General features: G+C 40.3%; 1 protein-coding gene and 1 long non-coding RNA gene across 2 annotated transcripts; both read left to right on the top strand.

Moving 5' to 3' along the window:
* Positions 1-944: 944 nt before the first annotated feature.
* LOC140303495 (uncharacterized) lies at positions 945-2,582 on the top strand. Its single transcript, XR_011915193.1, has 4 exons — positions 945-994; positions 1,094-1,120; positions 1,543-1,565; positions 2,250-2,582. It is a non-coding gene; the product is annotated as an uncharacterized lncRNA (long non-coding RNA).
* A 1,159-nt stretch (positions 2,583-3,741) lies between these two features.
* On the top strand, positions 3,742-16,597 carry crbn (cereblon). The gene is made up of 11 exons (XM_072382263.1): positions 3,742-3,844; positions 4,131-4,243; positions 4,362-4,564; positions 4,965-5,114; positions 7,344-7,506; positions 8,000-8,062; positions 8,172-8,256; positions 8,379-8,494; positions 10,462-10,526; positions 12,146-12,277; positions 14,180-16,597. Exons 1-11 carry the CDS (start codon positions 3,772-3,774, stop codon positions 14,361-14,363), a joined length of 1,347 nt encoding a protein of 448 aa, XP_072238364.1. The 5' UTR covers positions 3,742-3,771; the 3' UTR covers positions 14,364-16,597.
* The last annotated feature ends 4,920 nt before the right edge of the window (positions 16,598-21,517 follow it).

The following is a 21,517-nucleotide window of genomic DNA, read 5'->3' as shown; positions in this document are numbered from 1 at the left end:
TGGACTGTTTTCCCCCCTGGCGTCCGGCAGAAGGTTCCGCAGCATCTCCTGCAGAACGACCAGACTACTGAACAGTTTCTTCCCCCTGGCCATCAGACTGCTTAACGCCACATAACACTCCTCCACCCCTAAACACACACACAGACACTACAAAAACCACCCCCCATGGACATGGACAATACACGCACCTTAGTTAGTCTAGTTTTGTCTTCAACACTCTGACTGTGAAATTCTTTTCTAGTTCTCTTAAGTGCAATTGTTATAGTGCAATATTTAATGTTTCTCTTTGCAATAACTCAGTGCAATATTTAATGTTTCTCTTTGCAATAACTCAGTGCAATATTTAATGTTTCTCTTTGCAATAACTCAGTGCAATTTTTAATGTTTCTTTTGACAATTAGTGCAATATATCAATAACTTAGTGCAATATACATGAATATATATATACTTATTTACCCTGCATATAGTTAGCTCTTAGCTCTTAGTTATAGAAAACATATTTATTGTATAGGAATAAGGTCTAGCTCTGTTACACTGGTAGCCAAGTAACGACATTTCGTTGTCAAGATTCACCTTGTGTTTTTTGTGCAATGACAATAAAGGAAGTCTAAGTCTAAGTCTAAGTCTAAGTCTAAGAAGTGAAAGGTTGTTATTGGTTAATAATGGTTTTCAATTATTTTAAAGTTAATTTAATTATTCAAGTGCAATAGAGATGTGAAAAACCTACCAGTCTCAACAAGGCATCAAATCGGTTCACTACAGATAATCTATATCAACTGTCACCTTGAAAAAACAGAAACTACATTAAACACAGTAAATGGTCAAACTTGCGCTGACTTAGAGCAAGAGTAACCGTGACCGAACTTGACGACTGCGCCTACATTTCCCATGTAGCCAAAAGGCGGTTGGCGCTTAAACATGACGTCATATATTTAAATAAATACTGCGCGCCTTCTTCGTCACATCCTCTTTCCGTTGCTCTTCTCGCTCTGAGGTAAGGAACCCAAATTCACCGCGAACACAATCCAAACCAATCGTTGATTATTTAATTTAATCCACTGTTACTGACCACATCTTTATCTCATTTTCACAGAAACCTCCCCACACGATGAGAGCGAAGGTAAGACAACGTAGCTGTGTCTGTATTTTAGCCGTTTGTTTCTTCCTGACACACTCGATAGTATTAGCTGTTAGCCAACACCTTCCGCGCTGCTTAGTGATACCTGGTAGTTTTAAAGTGTTTTTTTTCTCGCTGTAATTCCAGCTGTTCATATATATCTATGAATTTTAACGCAAACCTAATGCCATTAATGTTTGAAACCGCAGATACGGTAACGCAGCATGTAGGCCCGCTCTTTTGCACGTTTTATCAGCAGCACACCCGATCACCCTTCTGAGGGCTGTTTTGATGTGAAGCGCCTTAAACCCTCGTGTATCCGCGACATAGCAAGCATGCTTTACACTACTTATTGGGAGTGTAAACACCGCTTATTCCATATGCTCTGAATGTGTATTAATCAGTGTCCCCTTTTGTATTTTTAGTGGAGGAAGAAGCGTATGCGCAGGTAAGCATTTCCTCTTGATCCACTCCGTGAACTCATGCTTGTTTCACACAGCCACCATTTGTTTTAAGGTGGCTTTGTTTAGCTGTAGAAGGTGGATGTTTCACTTGAGGTAATTCTCTAGAGTGAATATCAATAAAAAGAGGGAGGAAAGTGCTAGATGGGCAGCTTTAAGTCCAACTGACTGGAGACTAACACGACTATTTTTCTCTTAATAGATTTTGGTTTATATTGGGTGGAGAATCTTGTGCCCACGATGCACATGTTTAGAAAATTAACAGGGTTAGAAATTGGGAGATGTCATTTTTAGTTGATGGTTCCCACTGGTTTGAAAATCGGGTACATTTTTGTGAAATTGTTCACAGTACTTTGCTCAGACGTTCAACAGTTTCTACATTTGTATAAAAAGATCGATTATATGTTAAAACGGGGAACCATTTGATCAGCACATGCTCACAGCAGCAGTGCTTTCTATGTAAGGCCGTTTGAAGGCCTGCACTGGGTGAAGGGGCAGGTTTACAGCTCTACCTTACACTGCATGCGCAGAGTTATTGGTTTTCATATTTCTCACTCAGGACTCAGTTAATGGACAAATAAAACCTTAAATTGTCAGGTTATATCCGATGAGCTTATGAAGTGCACGTGTCCAACTTACATGGGTACTGAGCCACTCGTGTTTTCCAACAGGCTGAAGCGTAAAAGGCGAAAGATGAGGCAAAGGTCAAAGTAAGCCCTCATCCCTTGAAGCTGTGATCCCGTCTGAGCCCCTCCAGATGATTGATGTGTGAAGCTGAGATGGACCTCATGGCACTTCAATCTGTGAAATGGGCCCAAATCATAACTTCAAACCATCAAGGCAACCCCAAGTCCAGCTGTGAATGTCTGACTGGAGGATGGCAAAGATGCTGGACGGACATGTCATCAGAACTGCAGCTGCTTTGTTCACGGACCATTTTACATCTTGTTTACCTACAACTGTCATGTGGTGTATTGAACAATAAAGTAACACTGTTAAATTTCTACATGATTCAGCCTCTTGTTTGACTCGTTAACTCTTACAGGATTAGTCTCCAAATCTAATTGTTTTTGTTTGCACGGATGTAACGGCACATTTTTGGATCCAATTAGAACTTCCAAAAATCTGTAAATGGAATAAAGCATCACTGCTTCCTTTAACAGTGGACAACCTTTCACAAAGGAGGCAGTTTCATACCACAAATCCTTCTGCAACACTCATTGTCTGATATGCTGAAAGTGCACAAATGAAGACAGGGTGTTGTGGACGACTTCAGAATCTATCCACCTTGATATCTTTTGGAAAATATAGACCTTAATAGTTTAATATATTCTAATTTGTGATGAAGTCTCAGATGTATTTAGCTTCAGTGCTGCAGACCAACATCACATCGGTGTGATTGTGGTTGATTTTGCTGAGCTAATCATTTCTCCTACCATCTTCCCCGTATTTTTTATTTTTTTAAAGCAAAAACGTGGAAAAGATTACATCCTGTGCATCACAGATATTCATGTAACTCATTGCTTCATGTTTATGAAATTAAAGTGCAGACTGGATTAGTAAATTGGACATGTCTGAATCAAAAACTGTTCTAGTCGTAAAATTAGACCAAATTAGAGGATGCAATGTTTCTATAACTCATAAAAGGATTTATATAGTTGTCTCGGGGGGGTTAAGATGAAGTCTCACATAAATGTACAAAAGTCCACAGATAACAAGCCCTTCAGGGCACACTAGCAGCACAGCATCACGGGTAGATTTAAAAACTATCTTTCTGAGAACATTTCTGGACTTCTGCTATCGTAAAACAAGACAACTTGCATCAGACTTCTTAAAATGTTATATGGCTTTACATACTAGTTCAAAGTAGTTTCTAGTTTCCATTTTTTCTTGTTTTCAAATATTTTTCCTGCCACTTAGATCTGCAGTGCAGATCATTTCCTCTTGAATTAAGCCTTAGTGCCTAAGATTATAGCAAAGTGACTACAATGTATGCAGTACAACTAAAGTTAGGTGAATATTAAAAACTGAGCTTACCGAAAGGTAATTGTTTAGGAAGCAGATAGATCTAAAAAAAATTATCGTGATCTTCATGATGACGGTGAAACGTCACCAGGCGGCGCTCTGGCTTCGTGTTGGCGCTGCACGCTGCAGACGCCGTAGAAGAAGACTTAGCATTGTAAACACAAAGATATGGCTGACGAGAGGGGTGGAGGCGAGGACAACGTAAACGACAACATGGGAAACCAGCTGCAGCTTTTACCAGGTAACAGTTAAACGTACAAAGACAGTGTTTGGTGTTTCGCCGGGAGAGCTTGCAGCTCTTCCTCCTGCTAACAGCTAACCAGCACATATTCAACAAGGGCCACTGTCAGTGATCATATCATGACTGCTACATTATTATTCCTGTGCTTTCGCTTTCTTTTTCATCGTTTCTTTATTTGAAACACTCAGAGGAACTTTTTAAAATGATGAGCTAAGGTTTGGTTGGGAAACAAGAGGAGAGCTAAGTAGCCTCACTGTGTCTTTTTAAACTTGCTGTGCCGTGATAGACAATGAGGAAGAGGAGGAAGAAGATGACATGGAGACTGAAGACCGAGATAGTGATGAGGCGGAGAAGCCCAACGTCATCACCTTTGACCCTAGTCTCCCCACATCTCATGCTGTAAGCAGTCAACCACCTTCCTTATTATCAGAACCACCTCTTTGTATGTAGTTAATTTCCATGCATACCCTCCCACTGTTTTTCAAATGTGCTTTTGTGTTTACATGTGTGCTTTCAGTACCTGGGCTCGGACATGGAAGAGTTTCACGGCCGGACAGTCCACGATGACGACAGCTGCCAGACCATCCCTGTGCTGCCACACACAGCTGTGATGCTGGTGCCGGGCCAGACGCTGCCTCTGCAGCTGTTCAGGCCACAGGAGGTCAGCATGATGCGGAGCGTCATTCAGAGAGACCGCACCTTTGCTGTGCTTGCACACAGGTGTGTAGAGATGGAATTGCCTCTCTATCCATAAGCAATCTTCACTGGGTGGACAGGGCTTTGAGATGGAAAGCATTTATTTGGATTGGCACACATGTCACTCTGCTTACCGTGAGAAGTGCTCCTCACCCTGTTTAAGCAGTCGTACCATGTCTTCACTTCAATGGAGGAGCATTGAAAACTGATCAAAACATTTCCCGGGTGATGCTTTTGAGATTAACTTGGAGACATTAAACATGTAGACCAGACTACCTCCTTTAATTTAAGAAGGTTTAGGTATCACCCACACATATTTTAGGGCTATATAAAAATATGCTATTAAGGTGTATCAATATAAATGTAGAAGAAGCATTTTTCGCCCATATAAAGGGCTATTCAAATAGTTTGTGTGTTTCTGCAGTGATGGAGGGGAGCCGGAGGCAGAGTTTGGGACAACTGCTGAAATCTATGCATATCGAGAGGAGCAGGAATACGGCATTGAAACGGTCAAAGTGAAGGCTGTGGGGAGGCAGAGATTTAAGGTTCATGAGATAAGAACTCAAGCAGACGGGTGAGTTGAAATTACCTCATGAAGTACGAAATCAAAGGTCGGCAATTAAATGCTTGTTGTCACTTCCTGGCTCAAGGGCCTGCCATAAAGGATAGAATGCTAATAGTGGTTAGTGTGTGTAGTGTAAGGCCCAGTTAACTCAGGTGAAATTAAACTCTGACAAGCTTGGATCCATACTTTTTTCCCCTCAAACAGGAAAAAAAAGGAGGTTGACATTGGCTCAGGTTTTACATTGGCTGCTAATCACAAGGTCTGTGATTCGATCCTTGTCTGCTCCACACACTGAGGAGTCCTTGGACAATCACTTAACCCTTCCTCAGTTCAGCACAACCAATGGAATCCTTTCTGAGGCTGAACGTTACTTGGATGTGTATTTACTTGATGACACTGAAAGTAACTAGTTTTTGACCAGCCATCTTGTGACTCTTGACAAGAACGATTCGAACAGCTCACAGCTAGAGGGCAGACTAACCATTTGTACAGCCATCTTTCGAATTTAAAGGGAAATCATTATGCAGTGACTATGAATACATCCACTGTCCCTGCAACGATGGGCATTCTTGTTTTCAAGGTGTCAAAAAACAAGATCTAAAATCGCAACAGGAAAGGAGTCTGTGGCAGTTTTTCTTGTAAAGTGTAATTTATTGAAACTGGTGTCACCAGACCGCAGTATGTGGATGGAAGCCACCTCATCAGTGTAAGCAGAGCAGGGATGCGTTACGAAGACGTTTTTTAGGAAGACTGCGCTTACTGGATGACTTGATGATCGGAACAAGTCGTTAAGCGGTGCATGCTTGTGTGAAACCGAGAGGCATCATGCACTTAAATTCACACTTGGCTAAAAGTTATAGGTCATAAACATGCTTGTACACTACTTGATGTCCAGTCCATCGAATAATAAAAAAAAGTACTCTCTTTAGCTTTTTTTTCATCACTTGATGGAAAACGCCATGAAGTTATGGACAAATGGTTGGATAAATTCACAAGAAGCTGTAATTTGGATCTTCAGCTGTTCAATAAAACGTGCCTTCGATATGTCATAGAATGCTATGTTATCGTGTGGTTACATTCAGACTATATCATACATATCATTTTCGTATATTATGATAGTCAATATAATGGAATATTACTTTATTATCATGGTTTATAATAAGGAATGGGTAAGAAGCCACTAAAGTGAATTATATTATTGTCACAGATGGCTCACACTCACCCCCCTGTCCACATTTTTATGCACACAAATCACAGTTAGTACAATTGCATGAAAAAACTATGCGGTGTCGCTTTGAAAGTGGAGATCGTATTGAATATGTGAAGAAGTTTCCTCTTTTGTTTCATAAAGAATGTTCCAGTGTTTCTCATGCTAAAGGAACCAATGAAAGGAAGCATTAGAGCTCTTTTCCTTAGAACTAATATAATACAAACTGCTATTGTCATAGCTGCTCACTCTGGGTCTCAAGACCAGGATTTTATATGTCTGTTAAACTGTACTGCTGCTGTCCTTGCCTCAAGCTCTTGTTCAGTAGCGCTCAACTAGACCTTTCCTGATTAAATGAGGGTTAGTTCAGGGATAAACTAAATACGGTCATATGGGGCAGTGATGCGTACGTCACAGTTGCAGTCCTACTATAGATCATGTTTGCTTACTTCCTCTCCTTCTCAGGAAATGCATGAGATGTTCTATTCATAAAGCTGGGGCTTTATTAGGAGACATTTCCATCTTTCTCTATTTGTTCTTATGTAACCCACAAATTGGTCTTGATAATCCGGTTGACCTCGTAATATGACTCTAGCAAATAAAGCATTTATGCAATCGTTGAGAGGAAGCTGCCATCTCAGGTGTATTGTATTTGCTATATGTTAAGATATACTTAATATTTCGGGGCACTTCCTCTGAACATGCTATATGTTACTAAACATGCTATAAAAACAAACTTTTGCAACTCTACTGCTGCAGTCTTTGCGTCAGCCACTGATTAAACACTGCACATTGCCTTCAGGCACAGCAGGACTTTGTGCTATTTCCTGTGAATGTCTACAGTCCTATTTGAACTATTCCTTTTTTTTAATTATTGCTCATCACTGGCTTCATTTGTATGTCTGAGCCTTAAAAAAAAAACAAAAAAACGTTAATTTCACATTTACTAACATACTGTAACATTCAGCCAGCACACCACTTGTTAGATAGTTTTTTGTTTTTTTTCATTGTTCACCCTTTGTTCTTCTCAGCATCAGACAAGCCAAAGTGCAGATCCTTCCAGAACGAATCCTTCCAGACCCCCTCTCTGCCGTGCAGCTGACGCCCCTGTCAAGGCTCCACATGCACCCCTCCTCTAAACCTCCGACTCAGAGCTGCAAACAGGCTCAGTGCTGGTGGAATACCTATCAGCAGGTCAGACACTCCTGCACGTAAACTTAAAATATATATATATCAGTTGCAAGTGACATCTTAGAGTTAAAAATCGAAGAGAATCAAAGCGGCTTTGCATGTGAGACTAGAATTACACTGGGTTTTAGTGTCCAACCCTTTTGTTTTTCTTTTGTTCTGAGGCTGTCTTTCATGGTTTGGATAAGGGTCTTTAGTTGCAATTACCGGATAACTTAATGCTGCAGCAAGCGATCTTGCATTATATACAGTATTAGACAGTAGTATGTTTGCAGGTTCTCGTAAACATGGATAAAAGTCATTCTTGTCACCGTGTGAAGTTGTGCTCATGGAAAGTTGTTACATATTGATTTAACATCCACATGTGCACATATAGTTTTCAGTTCCAAATTTTAGATGGAAGAGGAAAAGAAAGTGTCGATTTTGGGATGCTTCGGTAATAAGTGCTCATATCGAACACATTTAATTGACCCATGCTGCGTCCGTCCTTTTTTCACAGAGGAAGTTTCACTGTGCCAGTCTGACGCCATGGCCCCCGTGGGTGTATGCACTCTATGACTCTGTGAGTACCGCAGTCCATGTGCACGGCATAGAATTTCCTGCCCGTATAAACATCAGATACAAGTGAATGTAAACAAAGATTTCTCTGCTTCCTGTGGTTCACCTCACAGGAGTCGCTCATGAACAGAGTAAAGAAACAGCTCCACGAATGGGATGAAAATTTGAAGGATGATTCTCTTCCTACAAACGCCGTAGGTCAGCCTCTGTTCGGTTTATTACAGAGGGGTTGCAGACGCGTGCATGTTGGTCTTTTGTTTGTGTTATTTGCACTGTGATGATTTCATCCCTCTCCTTCCCTTATCTCTGGTTTCTGTCAGACTTCTCTTACAGGGTGGCGGCTTGTCTGCCCATAGATGACGCTCTGAGGCTCCAGCTGCTGAAGATCGGCAGTGCCATCCAGAGACTTCGCTGTGAGCTGGACATCATGGATCGGGTATGAAAAGGTCACCGCTAGCCTCGCTGTCACGTCCTGCCCCGCGTCTCCTCAGTTCATGCAGTAGCAGACATAATTCCCCTCATGTTGTGACGAGATCCAGTTCTCTGTGGAGTGTGTCTGTTTTTCACTCTGATGTGCTTCGGTATATTTAACCAAGCCTGACATCAGTTGACAGATGCGTTGTTGCTGTAGTATTTCAGCCTAGAGTTGGCCTTCATGATTGAAATGCGTAAGTATAAGCAAAGACTGTTTGATTTTATAGATGGTGACTGTTAATTTTAACTTCAGCTGTTTGTCCTGGAGAAGGTTGGTCTGATCCCAGGGAGTGTTTGGATCCAGAAAAGAGAATCCAGACAGTGTTGAAGGGGCCCTTTTTTTATTTTTTTTATTGTACCTCTCAGCTGACATCCATATTTTAATATAAACAGAAGCAGTCTGGGCTCTGTCATTCCCAGCATAAGTCTTGTGTTTGTAAGGGAAATCATAAGCTGTTTTTTTCTTCCTTGGAAGGGAACGTCTGCTGGTTAGTGATTCCACCACTGTTACACAAACATTAGTGTTCCCCATAGGATGATTTGTAGTGATTTTGCAATCGTCTGGATTTTTTTTTTCCAGCACAATTATCAGGTTAAAATTCTATGAAAGCCATTCCTTAGGCACTCTAAAACCTTGATTATACAGATGAATAAAAAAAAGAAAATGAAAGAAAAATGCATAACCTGAACTCTCTGGGGGAAAAGTCACTGCACATTAATACAAATTTGCTCTGAGTGGTTCCTTTTATTCCATGATAGACCATTTTTATCTTGACAGAGTGGTCTCTTCTAGGAAGACTAAGCTTCTATCTAGTTATACGTGAAGGGATCACTATATGGAGATTTCTACAGTAATAAGATTAAACCATCCTGAGGGGTAACACTGACTGCTCAGTAAGTCTAAACACGTAGAGAAGTGGGTTGTTTTTTTTTCAGCGGCCTCCATCCACTGTCGATATGTTTTACTGCACCCTCTTGGCTCACAGATATGAACGGCTACAACAATATGTCATGTTGTTGTAAGAAACTGACTGTGAGGGCTTAAGGGATATACTTAACTTTATTTTGCTTCCAATTTTGCACAAATGTCAAATACTGCCCACTCACTGTGACCATTAGCTTTCATAAGCAAGTCTGAGTACAAAAGGGATCAGTGTCCCAATGAAAATCGGAAGCAATTAATTTAGCGTATCTCAAGTCTGAAGAAGGCGATTTTTTTTTTTCTTTAAAGTGTCACTCATCTGTACTTCGGCACATGAAGACATGTTCCTCTTACGCATACAGGACAAGGTAACGGTCACATCCTGACAGCGAGCGCAGCGTCTGGTTTTGTTTTTGGAGGCTCTCTATCACAGCTTAATACAGATTATGTTCACATTTCTGTCCAAGTAAATGGTCAAATGCAACCACAGACAGAGTCAATACGCCCCTATTAGATTATTAATGTCATAGAAATGAAAAAGACGTAATGACAACACGTATTCCAACAATAAGGACTAAGAAGGGATAAGTATGAAGGGATCGCATTAAAAGCATGAAACAAACCATAAAGAACAGGAGTTAGAGGTGTCTTGGGGTGAGGAAGGCCAGTGTCATGCTTCAGCCTTTCGCTGACAGTAAGCTGTGAAGCGTTTTGACTCTAGGGAAGTTCTACTGCTCCATTAACTGAAGCTGAAGGTGGAAATGCGCCGTGCTTTTTAAATGCGTCGACCCTTTATCAGCTTTTCCCCATTGTCTGATTCAGGATGATAATCCCCTTTTAATGGACTCTCACTGTTCATACTGTCGCAGCCGCAACTCGTGTCATCACTTGAGTGGCTCTTGTGGAAGCATAAGATAGGAGGATAAGTGTAGCGTCTTCAATGAGCCTCAGCCTCTAAGAGTATTTGTCCCATATCCTGTTAACCCTTTGTTGTGTGTCCTCGTCAGTGTACATCGCTGTGCTGTAAGCAGTGCCAGGACACAGAAATCACGACAAAAAATGAGATCTTCAGGTGAGGATTTGTTTTCTGGGTTTGTAATTTATTTCTTCTCATTGTGACGTCTTGTTGTTTTCACATGTGTGTTGTATGTTTTTCAGCACGATGTTTTGAAGCGACTAATGACTGATGTAAGAAAGAGAAAAAAAAACTGCATACGGGCAAATCAGATCCTCTTAGATTGGTGATGGTATCAAAGACCTAACACGAATAACATGGATTTAAAATCTTTTAGTTCGGCATTTCTGTTTGAATAGATTGTTGTCTCCACTTGTAGCCAAAATGCAGCAGATAGAAAATCTTAGAAATCCTTTTCTGTCCCTGTGCAGCGTGGGCTTTAATGACAGTAACAGTGCCACTGTTACACAAACAGCCACAAACACATGCCTTAAAAAAGTGAACAAACTTTGAATGCACTTCGCTTTCTGTGGAGTAAGATTATATATTGCACAACATTACTTTCTTCCCTGTAATCATTGTCATTATAAACACATCAAAGCCAAGGCCAGCTCAACTCCGTCTGTCTTGAAGTTACGTAAAATTCAGAGATTGCGTCACGAGCATAGGTGGACCTGCTCTGCACCTCCACACTGACAGCCTAAGAAAACACATACTCGCTGTTACATAATGTAATTTTCTCCCTGTCTGTGGTTTGTTATGGTTAATGTCTTCGTTCAAAAGTGACACGCTCAACCCTGAAGACCAATGAAACTGTCCGTGCCGTTGACTGAACGTTTGTGAAAAAAGCGGTCCTCTCATCCAAATTATCTGCGCGAATGAGCCATTATGTGTACAAGATGATTTGTGAGAAAGTGGCTGGGGAATGGCCATCTTGTTAAGCTCGCCTCGTCTGACTGATGATGTGCTGTGTGCTTAATGCAGCATACACTGTAAGAAAAAATAAGAAAAATACAAGTGTGTTGCAAATGCAGAAATCGCTTCTCGAAAAACTGACTTTGGGGGGGGGCATTGCCACTTCTCGTGGTTTAAACTTGAATATACAACCTTTTTTGACCAGTAAAGTTTGTAATATATCTTTGCTCGCACATAACAGTCACAAAGCAGAATTAGCATTGCATGCAAGGCCAAGACTCACCCTCCTTTAGCTCTGGTCTGTGTCTCTACAGAATGACGACACTGACAAGATTAAACAACATAGTTAGCGTGTTGGGACTCCAAATCATTTGAAAAAGACTGAAATGCTCCATAGAGCTGACATTAAGATTTGATCCATTCATGAATGAAAATTGAATGAAATAAAAAAAAAAAAAAAAGTACTTAATTTATCTCAAAGGGAAATTATGTTGTTGCATTATTTATTTATTTTTTTCTCTTAACAGTCCTTCTAAGGTTTCATTGTGTACTGTTTTTCATAACTTTAAACGTGTACACTACATGCAGATTTCAGATATAATCTACATCTAATCTACTGAGTTGATTTGATATTAAGTCATTTTGCTGTTCTACAAAAGGTTGTCAAGTCATTGTTTGGTCAGAAACTGCAGAAATTCCATTTTGGCTTCTTCAAGGCACTTTCGTTGTACCTTTTTATGTAGTCTTCATGCAGTTTTCTCTGGTGTTTTGTCTTTAGCTGAAGTCAGAATCACCACTGATGGCCTGTTCTTTCTCCGCAGCTTGTCTCTTTACGGCCCCATGGCTGCATACGTGAACCCTCATGGTTATGTCCACGAAACGCTGACCGTCTACAAAGCCAACAACCTCAATCTGATCGGCAGGCCATCCACACTGCACAGCTGGTTTCCAGGGTAACTACTGCTCTCATTGCATTTAGTTGACTGTCTTCCATCCATGCAGTAACTGACTCAGCACATAACAGTCTGTAAATGTCTTCAGGGACGTTTCCTACTGCTCTTTTCTCCACTGTACCCATAAATTTGTCTTTTAAATTGGAGACGCACAGTGTCATCAACACCCTGTGGGCTTTAGTAACATTTTTGATCTAGTAGCTGAAATGAAAAACCTCTGACTGTGTGGTGTCATATTTATCAGAAAAACATTTGTTTCTCTTGTTTTAGTGGCAGGAGGGCGGCCATTGTGTTTCTCTAACCTAAAACATCTTATTATTGTAAGATTCTTATGATTTTGTATCACTGATACACTATTCGGTTTCCGATTGGTCTTTTCCTGAGATTTAGAGTTTAACTTCATCAGCAGTTGAACTGAGATGTGAGTGCTGTCAGACTAACTTTGTTCAGACCTGCTGAATCACTCTCTGGATCAGGATGATTTAACTCCGCTGCAGATCAAACCAGTCACACTGAGACTCTTAGCAGCAGCCGGAGCAGTTATAAATGACAGAGTTGTCTGTGGGAGAAACGTGATTGGATCTCAGTCAGACTCATCTTTGAGCTGTATTCACAAATGACCGCAGCAGAATTGTGTGCTTTGCATATCAACGCAATGATGATGAAAATCAGCAGCTGCTAAACTTTCAAGCCACTAATCCATTTTGGGATGCTGGTGCCTGTTTTAACTTAGCTGTAGCAGGTGCGTCTTATTTATTAATCCAAGCTGCACCAAACAGGAGCAAGTCCTAAAGTTTGCAGGGCTGCTTTTCTAATTTACGAAGACTAATACACTGTACATAGATCCTTAACCCTCATCCTGCCAACATATTTAACATGCAGGCAGCATAACTGACTCTCAAAGAAAGTGGAAAATAAAGCATATGTAGTTCTCATTGTATAGAAACTACAGGTGGTTTGCTTGTCAGGTAAAATGAAAATACACCCTTTTGTCTCGGAGCTCACAAAGACGTCTCTGCCTGCTGCGTTTGATTCATGACAGAGTGCCTCCTCCTCCTTCCCCGTTCATTTATGATACTTTAAATTAGGACACAGGCAAGCAAACAGTTCCAGATATTAAAACTGTGGGCTGCATTAGTTCATTTGGACTTGAGTCTCCAAGGAAACTAATGCATTGGCACTTAGTGACACAGAATAAGATTAGAAGCAAGCTGATTAATAGAGCCGTGTAAATGTAGGAAGTTAAAGCATCTGTGAGATATGGCTGCTGTTGCCTCAGAGGTCTGTGGGTAACTCAGTCTGTGCGGTTATTGAAAGCTTTCAGCTTGAAGTAACACTTAACTTAGATATATGTTTGGTTAGTGGTACTTCAGATGATGATTTGCATAGAACATAAGGTTTTTCCATCTGCTAAAGGGAGAAACTCGTTTTGTGTTCAGACATATTACATTTTGATGTGCACATATATATATGATTATATAATTGTCTGTCGCTATGACACCATTTTCTCACCCGTGTTGCTCCATGTCTGAGTCCGTCAGATCTGTGTCAGATCTGTTGGATAGCTCACTGCTGGACATCACTTTTGCAAAGATTTAAACCATGTTTAGTGTGCGTTCTTCTCCGTTTTACTGTCTCACTGCAGAGAGGAAAAGTATGTCAGTATATTCTTTTTATTAACTTATTGGAAATGCACATTTTTACTTGTGGTGTGGTTCAATCGTGCCAGATTTATGTTTTCTTGTTGGTTTTTTTTAAATATGTTATCGTGTTCTTGCTTTTTGCTATGCTTAAATAATCTTAAAGTAGAGGGGTTTTTTTGTCAGACACAAGTGGCTTCTTTTGATCATGATCCTGATGAAAAAGGTCTTCAAGGAAATGTTCACCTCTCTTTGCTCTCAGGTATGCCTGGACCATTGCTCAGTGCCGAACCTGCGGCTCTCACATGGGTTGGAAGTTCACAGCCACCAAGAAAGACTTGTCTCCGCCTCGTTTTTGGGGTCTGACGCGTTCGGCCATGCTTCCCCGCATCCCGGAGGGGAAAGGCGAGGAGGGCAGAGAGGGCTCTCGCCTCTTCTGCCTGTGATGTCAGGCCATGCATTTGCCTCGTTCAAAAAAAAAAAAAAAAAAAAAAGCCCTGCAAACCTCCCCATGTCTGGATCTCCAGTCAGTGTCTGGCTGCAAATACTTAGTTACTTATTTGTAATCGATGCATCACAGCACCTGTCACCTCTGGCAGCAAATCCATCACATTAGTGGAAAGGTCATTGAGCCTTAAAATGGCAATTCTGAGAGCAGATTTGAAGAGAAAGAATCTAATGGTAGCTTTAAAAGGTTCTTAAAGTGTGGAGTGGAGACATGGTGAGAGCAAATGAGAATGAAAAGGACACATTGGACAAACTGTGATCGTGTTTAAGGTCCCAGCATGCAGCTTCCTGATCTGCACCCCTGTCCAGCTGTTTTTATCAAGCTATAGCTGCAGGATCACAAAGATGTTGTCCTTAATGCACAATGCTTCATACCGTCTACTCCTGTCTTCTAATGCAGAGTCTGCCTGCGTTTAGCCGGCACAGAGGTTTGTGTGTCAGCCACTTTAATCTGTAAACTTGCTGTAAATTCAACTGGCATTCAGATACTTTAGACAATATTTGAGCTCCCACAGACGGATGGAGGAAATTGTCTGGATGGTAGAGCGCCAATGTATAAGTAGAGCTGTAACGATAAGGAGACATTTTGAATAGTGGAATTAAATCTGATGTATTTTTGTACGCAAGAGAAATGGGAAAATAATTGAACATACTCGCTGATGTGTGGAGAAACTGGGCAGGTAATTATCACAACATTTATTTTTGTTGTTGTTGTTAGAAACAAAGGTACTGAGTTGATAATCATGACAACGTGATCTGTGCCCAGTGGAATCTGTCTTGTTTTGTATCCCGCCGAATCGCAGTGTCCCATCTGGTGATACGTTTCGCAGAACAATTATCTCTTGTTGCACAAGTAAAAAAAAATAGATATATATCAGTGCCTCAGGGCAGGCTTTGTGTTAAAGGTCAAAGCTAATTAAGAAAGAGAGCAAGAAGAGATTTTATCACGGTGTGTGGCATGTTAAAATGCTGCGTCTGCACTCCCTCCCAGTATCTTCTCGTTGTTGGGGTAACATGTGAAAAACTGGCATAAAGGAAAGATGAGCAACAGCACGTCGATGATTAGATTTAGACTTTTAAGTGTCTCTTGGGTTTGTGCTTTCAGTTTTCAGGATTTCTTTTAATTTTATTTATTTTTTCGCCATTTTACTGCAGAGAGCTGGCTCGTGTTTGTGTAAATAAGGCAGTTAAAGCGTTTGTTTCTGTTGTTCTGTAGTTTGTTGAGTCTACCTTATTTCTTCTTGTCCGGAAGGATTGTTAGAAAATCATCTTCTCATCAGTTAACAGAGAAATTTAACACCACGAGAGACGTGCCTAATGCTACTTTACTGATTATAGGACACCTTTTATAGAAAAATGCTTCTTTTTTTTTTTCTCAGCTTTTTCGTTGAGAGATGATCCCGCCTCAAACCAGAGCAACGGCTTGCATCTTTTGTTTGTCAAAAAAAGATATAATACAACAAATACAAGTTCAATACAACAATAATGTAGTTGTGCTGTTCGAGGGCTATTTGTCAGGCTATTTGCTGGATGCAAAGACTCACAAAACGTCTACAGACAAGACAAATATGCTGCTGGTTGGCAGTTTTTGCCGTGTTCAGCTGTGTTTTACTCAGATTAATCATCTCTGCCCACACATATTTACACATGATAAACTTTTGCTTTAGAGGGAAACAACTTTCAGCCAAAAATGTCTTGCGTGTTATTTATGTGGCTGAAGCAGCTGAAATATCACACAGGACTACAGAGTTGGACCGACACTTTGGGGACTTTGTCATTCAGAGTTCATCGACAAGCAATCTAATCGCTGATCCTCGTGTTCTTGTGATCCTCCCTCAGAACTTTAATTCTGTGAGCCTCTTCAGAGATGCGCTTCAAAACCACATTTCGAAGCCTTATAATTCTCAAGTTTCATATCATATCATCTTGTTAAGGACACGTTCTGCCCATAAGAATATCACAGGAAATCCAAACGATAGTGCTTTTAATTATATACTCTGTTATACCCTGACTGAGTGTTTGCCAGGCTGTCAGATTATCATTCAACTATAAAGCTGTAAAATGGATGCTTCAGTGAGGAGATCAGTTGCCTGGTTCCAGAGAAAGCCTTTGCTTGTTTTTCCATGTCATTTAGTGTACCACTGAGTAAAATAAACATGCAGGTTACAAACATGGACTCTTGTCTGTCTGATTTTCATGCTTCTTACCGCTATGTTCAGCATGCTTCCGGCGCTTGTTTAAAGAAGGTCCTCCAGAAGCTGAAGTTTGTGTAAAGCCGGGGGAGGGGGGGGCATATATATGCTTGCATGGTGAGAGTTTTAATGAATCTCCGTGTGTGGGAGTGGAGATCTGCCGTGCTTCGCTGACGCCTTTAATGTGAGGACTCAGAGAAAAACATTTCTTTGAGAGAAGTACACAGGTCTTTTGGAGATGCAGCCTGTGACATCTCATAACTGCTTGTTATAAAAAAAAAAAAAAACACTCAACTTTCTGTTTTTCTCCAGCAGCTTTTTTGCAGGAATACAGAAGAGCAGTCTACATAAAACTAGTTATTACTTCTAATTCATGAATATTTGGTATTTAGGATATGGTGAAAATATATAGTTCCCTTACAAGGTCAAATCTGATGGGTTTTTTTGGAGTCAGATTTGTTTTGTTTTTTTCTTTTTTTCAATGTCTAGCTGCCACATTTTTGGAATTATATTCAACTGTCTCTGAAATCGTTCATAGACGTGAGTTGAAATTTCAGATCCATTCAAGAGATGTTTGTATGTTTTTATTTTTATTTGTTCATGTGGTGAGTGTCACGTGTTTTATGTGATCTCATGACATTTTTATATAAATGGCAAACGTTTGACAGATTTTGCGTGCCATTGGTACTCATTTAAAGTTTTTTGTGTGATTTTTATGTGGTAAAATTACAGAAACTGATCAGAACTGAAGGGTGAAACTTTAGGCATGGTATGAAATGACAAAAAAAAAAAAAAAAGATGAGATGTGTGCAAATACATTGGTCTCTAAATGAGTGATCATGTGCCATTATTGGTCAGTAATCAGTGTCTGTGTCTTTTCCCAGTGGTTGTTGGCTGTTTTGATGCTACTTTCCTCTTTATATCTTTATATCGAGTGAGGTGCAGTGTAGTACATTTCCACTCAAAGGGCTCTTTTCTTTTTGTCACAGGGAGTATTTAAAGATACTCCTTGCCGTCTGAGCTGCTGATCAGTGAGTGACGGGGACGCCTGAGATACTGCATGTAAAACCACAGCAGACAGAATATAACTGCTCTTTGGCTCTGGTCACACAAAATATGAGAGGCACCTTCCTGCATTCGTATATTCTTATTTGTACATGAGGACATAACTTGAGTGATACAGTTGGAAAATAAGCAGCAACACGCACCACCCAGTCTGAAAAAATATCCACCAAACTCACACAAAATGGACTGAAGCCAGTTTGTCTGCTTTTGACTTGTACAATAGGGTACATTTAAAATCATTGCAATATCACAACCGGGACTCAAGTTGGAGACTGATCAATCGATGGAGATTCCCTTCTTCTGTGACTGCGTGACAGGTGTTTCATATGTTCAGTTTGATGTCTTGGTAGTATTCTGTCACATTACATCTCAAGATACAGTCAAAAAGAACAAAATTATTCCTAGACTGCTCTGATCTGTGGAAGGTTAGATAGAATTCTGCTTCATTAAAACTGAAAAAAAAAAAAGTCTGTGGCACTGGAGAAGACTGTATGAATCACATCAAATGAGCCGGTGGACAATAAGCAGCAACTGTGTATTCACAACCATGGGTGATGTAAGGTGCTATTATTACTAAAGTGCATGAGCTGCTCCACGTGAACATGCTGTGTGTGTGTATGTTTAGGTAATGCAAGTACATATTATGTTTAATTATTTTCAATTACAGCTAGTGTACCCGTTGCAAAGACAACCTGAAGCTGATTACTTATTTGTTCTTAGGAAATGTTTTGCAGATTCATGTCCCCACTAACGACTTCTAAAAATAACTGAGTGAAAAAAATCAGGCCGCCAGCCATACAAGGAACATTTTAATCTTTAGATGTATAGAAATTTATGAAGGGATATAGATGTTTAAGAGGAACGCAGCAGAAAATAAACAGAAACTGAATAATACACAGCTTGTAGTGCTTCTGCCTGTGAAATGCTCTTTTATGGCAAAGAAGATGCGAATGAACAGTTACTATAAAACTATTTCACGAGAACTCATAATTAAGTAGAATTTTTAAAATTAAGATATACTTCATCTTTAAAGCCTGATTTTATCCAGGATAGTAATTGTTAGAGGAATTGAAATGATGTCAGTCAAAAAAGATGAAGGAGTCAGTGGCACCTGATGCACACTGAGTAATATTCTGGAGTTTATTGGGCTGTTATGACTACATGAGCCTGAGAGGTCATAGCCTCTCCTTTAACAGAAAGTTCAACTCAATAAAAACACAACTTTTATTGAACTCCAGTATGATTTTTTAAAATTTTTTTAGGTGAACACAGCAGAGCGCGGATGGAGCCAAGCAAAGAAATTATTAAACATTGATTATTTTTGCATTAACATAACATCATACTCACAGTCTATGCTGGTGTATCTGAATTATAAACATTTCAATTTTGTTTTTCTTGCCAGTGTTCATCTGTATAATTAGGATGTCTCTTTGTGTAAATCCAGACTGACTCCATTATGAGAAGGTCATTGCTGCATGGGAACCACAACATCAATTGCGGGACACTTTGTTCTGCATGTTTGAGGTCGTTGTCATGCTGCTCCTTGATGGGCATGAACTTCTCAGCTCAAAGGAGACCACTTATCCAGTTCCATGTGCATAAAATGCTAAAAAAATGTTGCCTACAGACACTTACACCTGTGCAACCATTGTGTTTAATGTGTCCAATTCAGACTCACCTGTTGAGAGCTGTCGCATCTATTCCTCACCATCCCAGGTCTTGTGTTTTTGTTCCTTAGTAACTCTCTTGTCTTTGCTTTTATCACGTTGAGGGACTTGCTTTTTCCCTCTTAAGCCTCTGTGTGAGACCACCGATGTCCCGCTGGTCAGTTTCAGCTTTGCGGTGATATCGCTGCTGGGTATCTCGCTGGGATGTCTTGTTTATGTGTCCTTTGTGCGCTCCTCTCGGTTTCCTTGGTCAAGCACTGCAGCTCTGATTGGCCCATTTCTTTGTGCTGCTGCAGAGGAGCTTGGACATCACATCTGGAAACACCTGTCTGCTGTGTCTACCTGTGACTGACCTTGCTGATGGAGGTTCACCACATTGAGCCATGTTGCTATGGTCACTTGTGCCATGCTGCTAGATCTCTGATCTTCTAGTTCTTCAGGAACCTCGCCTCATCCCGGCTGAGAAGATGGGCAGATGACGACCACAACAACTGGCAGAAGTGCCTCTTCCTCTGGGTTTTCTAGACAGTTTTGCTGCGTGAGAGGCACGAGCGAAAAAGGGAGAGGACAGCACTGGTGTGTGATAATGGAAGCATGCCGCTTTCCTCAGAAAGTGCCATTATCAACTCATGTTCGGTTGGCAAATAATGGAAAAATACATGGGAGCTATTCTGTTGAAGCCTCGCACAATGTGTCATTCAATGTGAGGATCATCTGAAATCAGTTGATGCATGGCTGGATATCCGCAGGGCAAAATATGTAGTGGTGGACCACAGTGTCCCGAAGAGCTTTTACACCAAAACCAACATGTAGAACCAGCAGCAACAAAAGGCCCTGCTGCATCTCCTCAAGTCATCGGCATCTGGTGACATCCAACTTTTAGCCAGGATGTACACTGAACAAAAAGGCTTATCTCACCAGTGCAGAAGGGGGCAGTAGCTTGTATGTTATTAAAAAAGGGAAATTGGAAATAGTTTTTTGCAGTATTGTCAAACAAAGCTGGTCTCTTGAGTAATAACTAGTTGGTCTTCAGCTCCTTCACTCCACAGGAGTAGAATGACATTTGTGTGTAGTGAAAGCCAAAGCAGTGATGTTTTCCTGCCTCTAAACACATCATTTTTAATACCTAACCAAGTACGGTATAATACCTCATCATAATAACCATGTTGTCTTAATATATATTACCTAACCTTGACCAAGTAGTTTGTTCTGTGCAAAATAGCTCTGAAAAAGCAGCTGAATGCAAACACAGGAAAATAACAAAAAGCGATAGCAACAGATAGAAAAAGGGTCTCTTACGAGTAAAGTTATTAGAAGACACCAATGGTCAGAATTGTGAACTTAAAATAAATAATAAAAGAAAAATCATTCTGAATGTTGTCAGGCTGATCAAAGTGTTTAAAAAGGTTTGAATAAAACAAGGTCTCTCTTACTGACACTGTAACACGCAAGATTTCAAACCATTATAAACATTTTGGTGAAATATCGGAAGTGCATCAACATTTGCAAAGTTGAGCCTAATTAGGTAAAACATGACTGTCTCTGGCCTTCATCAAAGGTACTCAACTCTTTCCATTTCATCATACACCAAACACTTTGAGAAATCACTTTTATCCCAGAATATTTTTTGAAACATTACTGTCTTCACATGTCACCTGTGAATAATTGGTTTCTATATTTAAAACATGCCTTTAGTAATTTTCCTGCAAAATTCTCTTTGCCAGGTTGGATCATTAGAATTATTTACTTTACTTCATTTTATGACTGATGAGCGGGCAACAGTCATCAGAGAGAGGCTGATGTGAATTAGATGAGATGGGAAACTAAATGCAAGAGAGTGTAGTCTGATGGACTCTATCATCTGCCCAATTCCTCTTTTTTCTTCTTTCTTTTGTCCTTCAAACTCAGTAAAGCTACATGATGTTCTGATTAGCATAGAAAGAGTTTCCACATCAGAAAGAAGCCTGGTGACCGTCACAAGAAATACACAGTTGACACAAAACTGTTTGTGTAAATAACAGGTTGAGATACTAAAACTGACTTACATTTCTATTGGTGGCTGTGGAGTCGAAGGTCTTGCTATGAAGGTATTGAGTTATAACTTGTTGATGAAATTCAGGCTATCGTGGCTGCCATAGTGACACTAACAACGAACAAAAACTTTCCATT

This window comes from Leuresthes tenuis, unplaced genomic scaffold (assembly GCF_036924035.1).
Source record: "Leuresthes tenuis unplaced genomic scaffold, fLeuTen1.0.hap1 SCAF_3, whole genome shotgun sequence".
Taxonomy (NCBI): domain Eukaryota; kingdom Metazoa; phylum Chordata; class Actinopteri; order Atheriniformes; family Atherinopsidae; genus Leuresthes; species Leuresthes tenuis.
The sequence above is the reverse complement of the archived record's forward strand: the minus strand, read 5'-3'. Positions and strand labels throughout refer to the sequence as shown.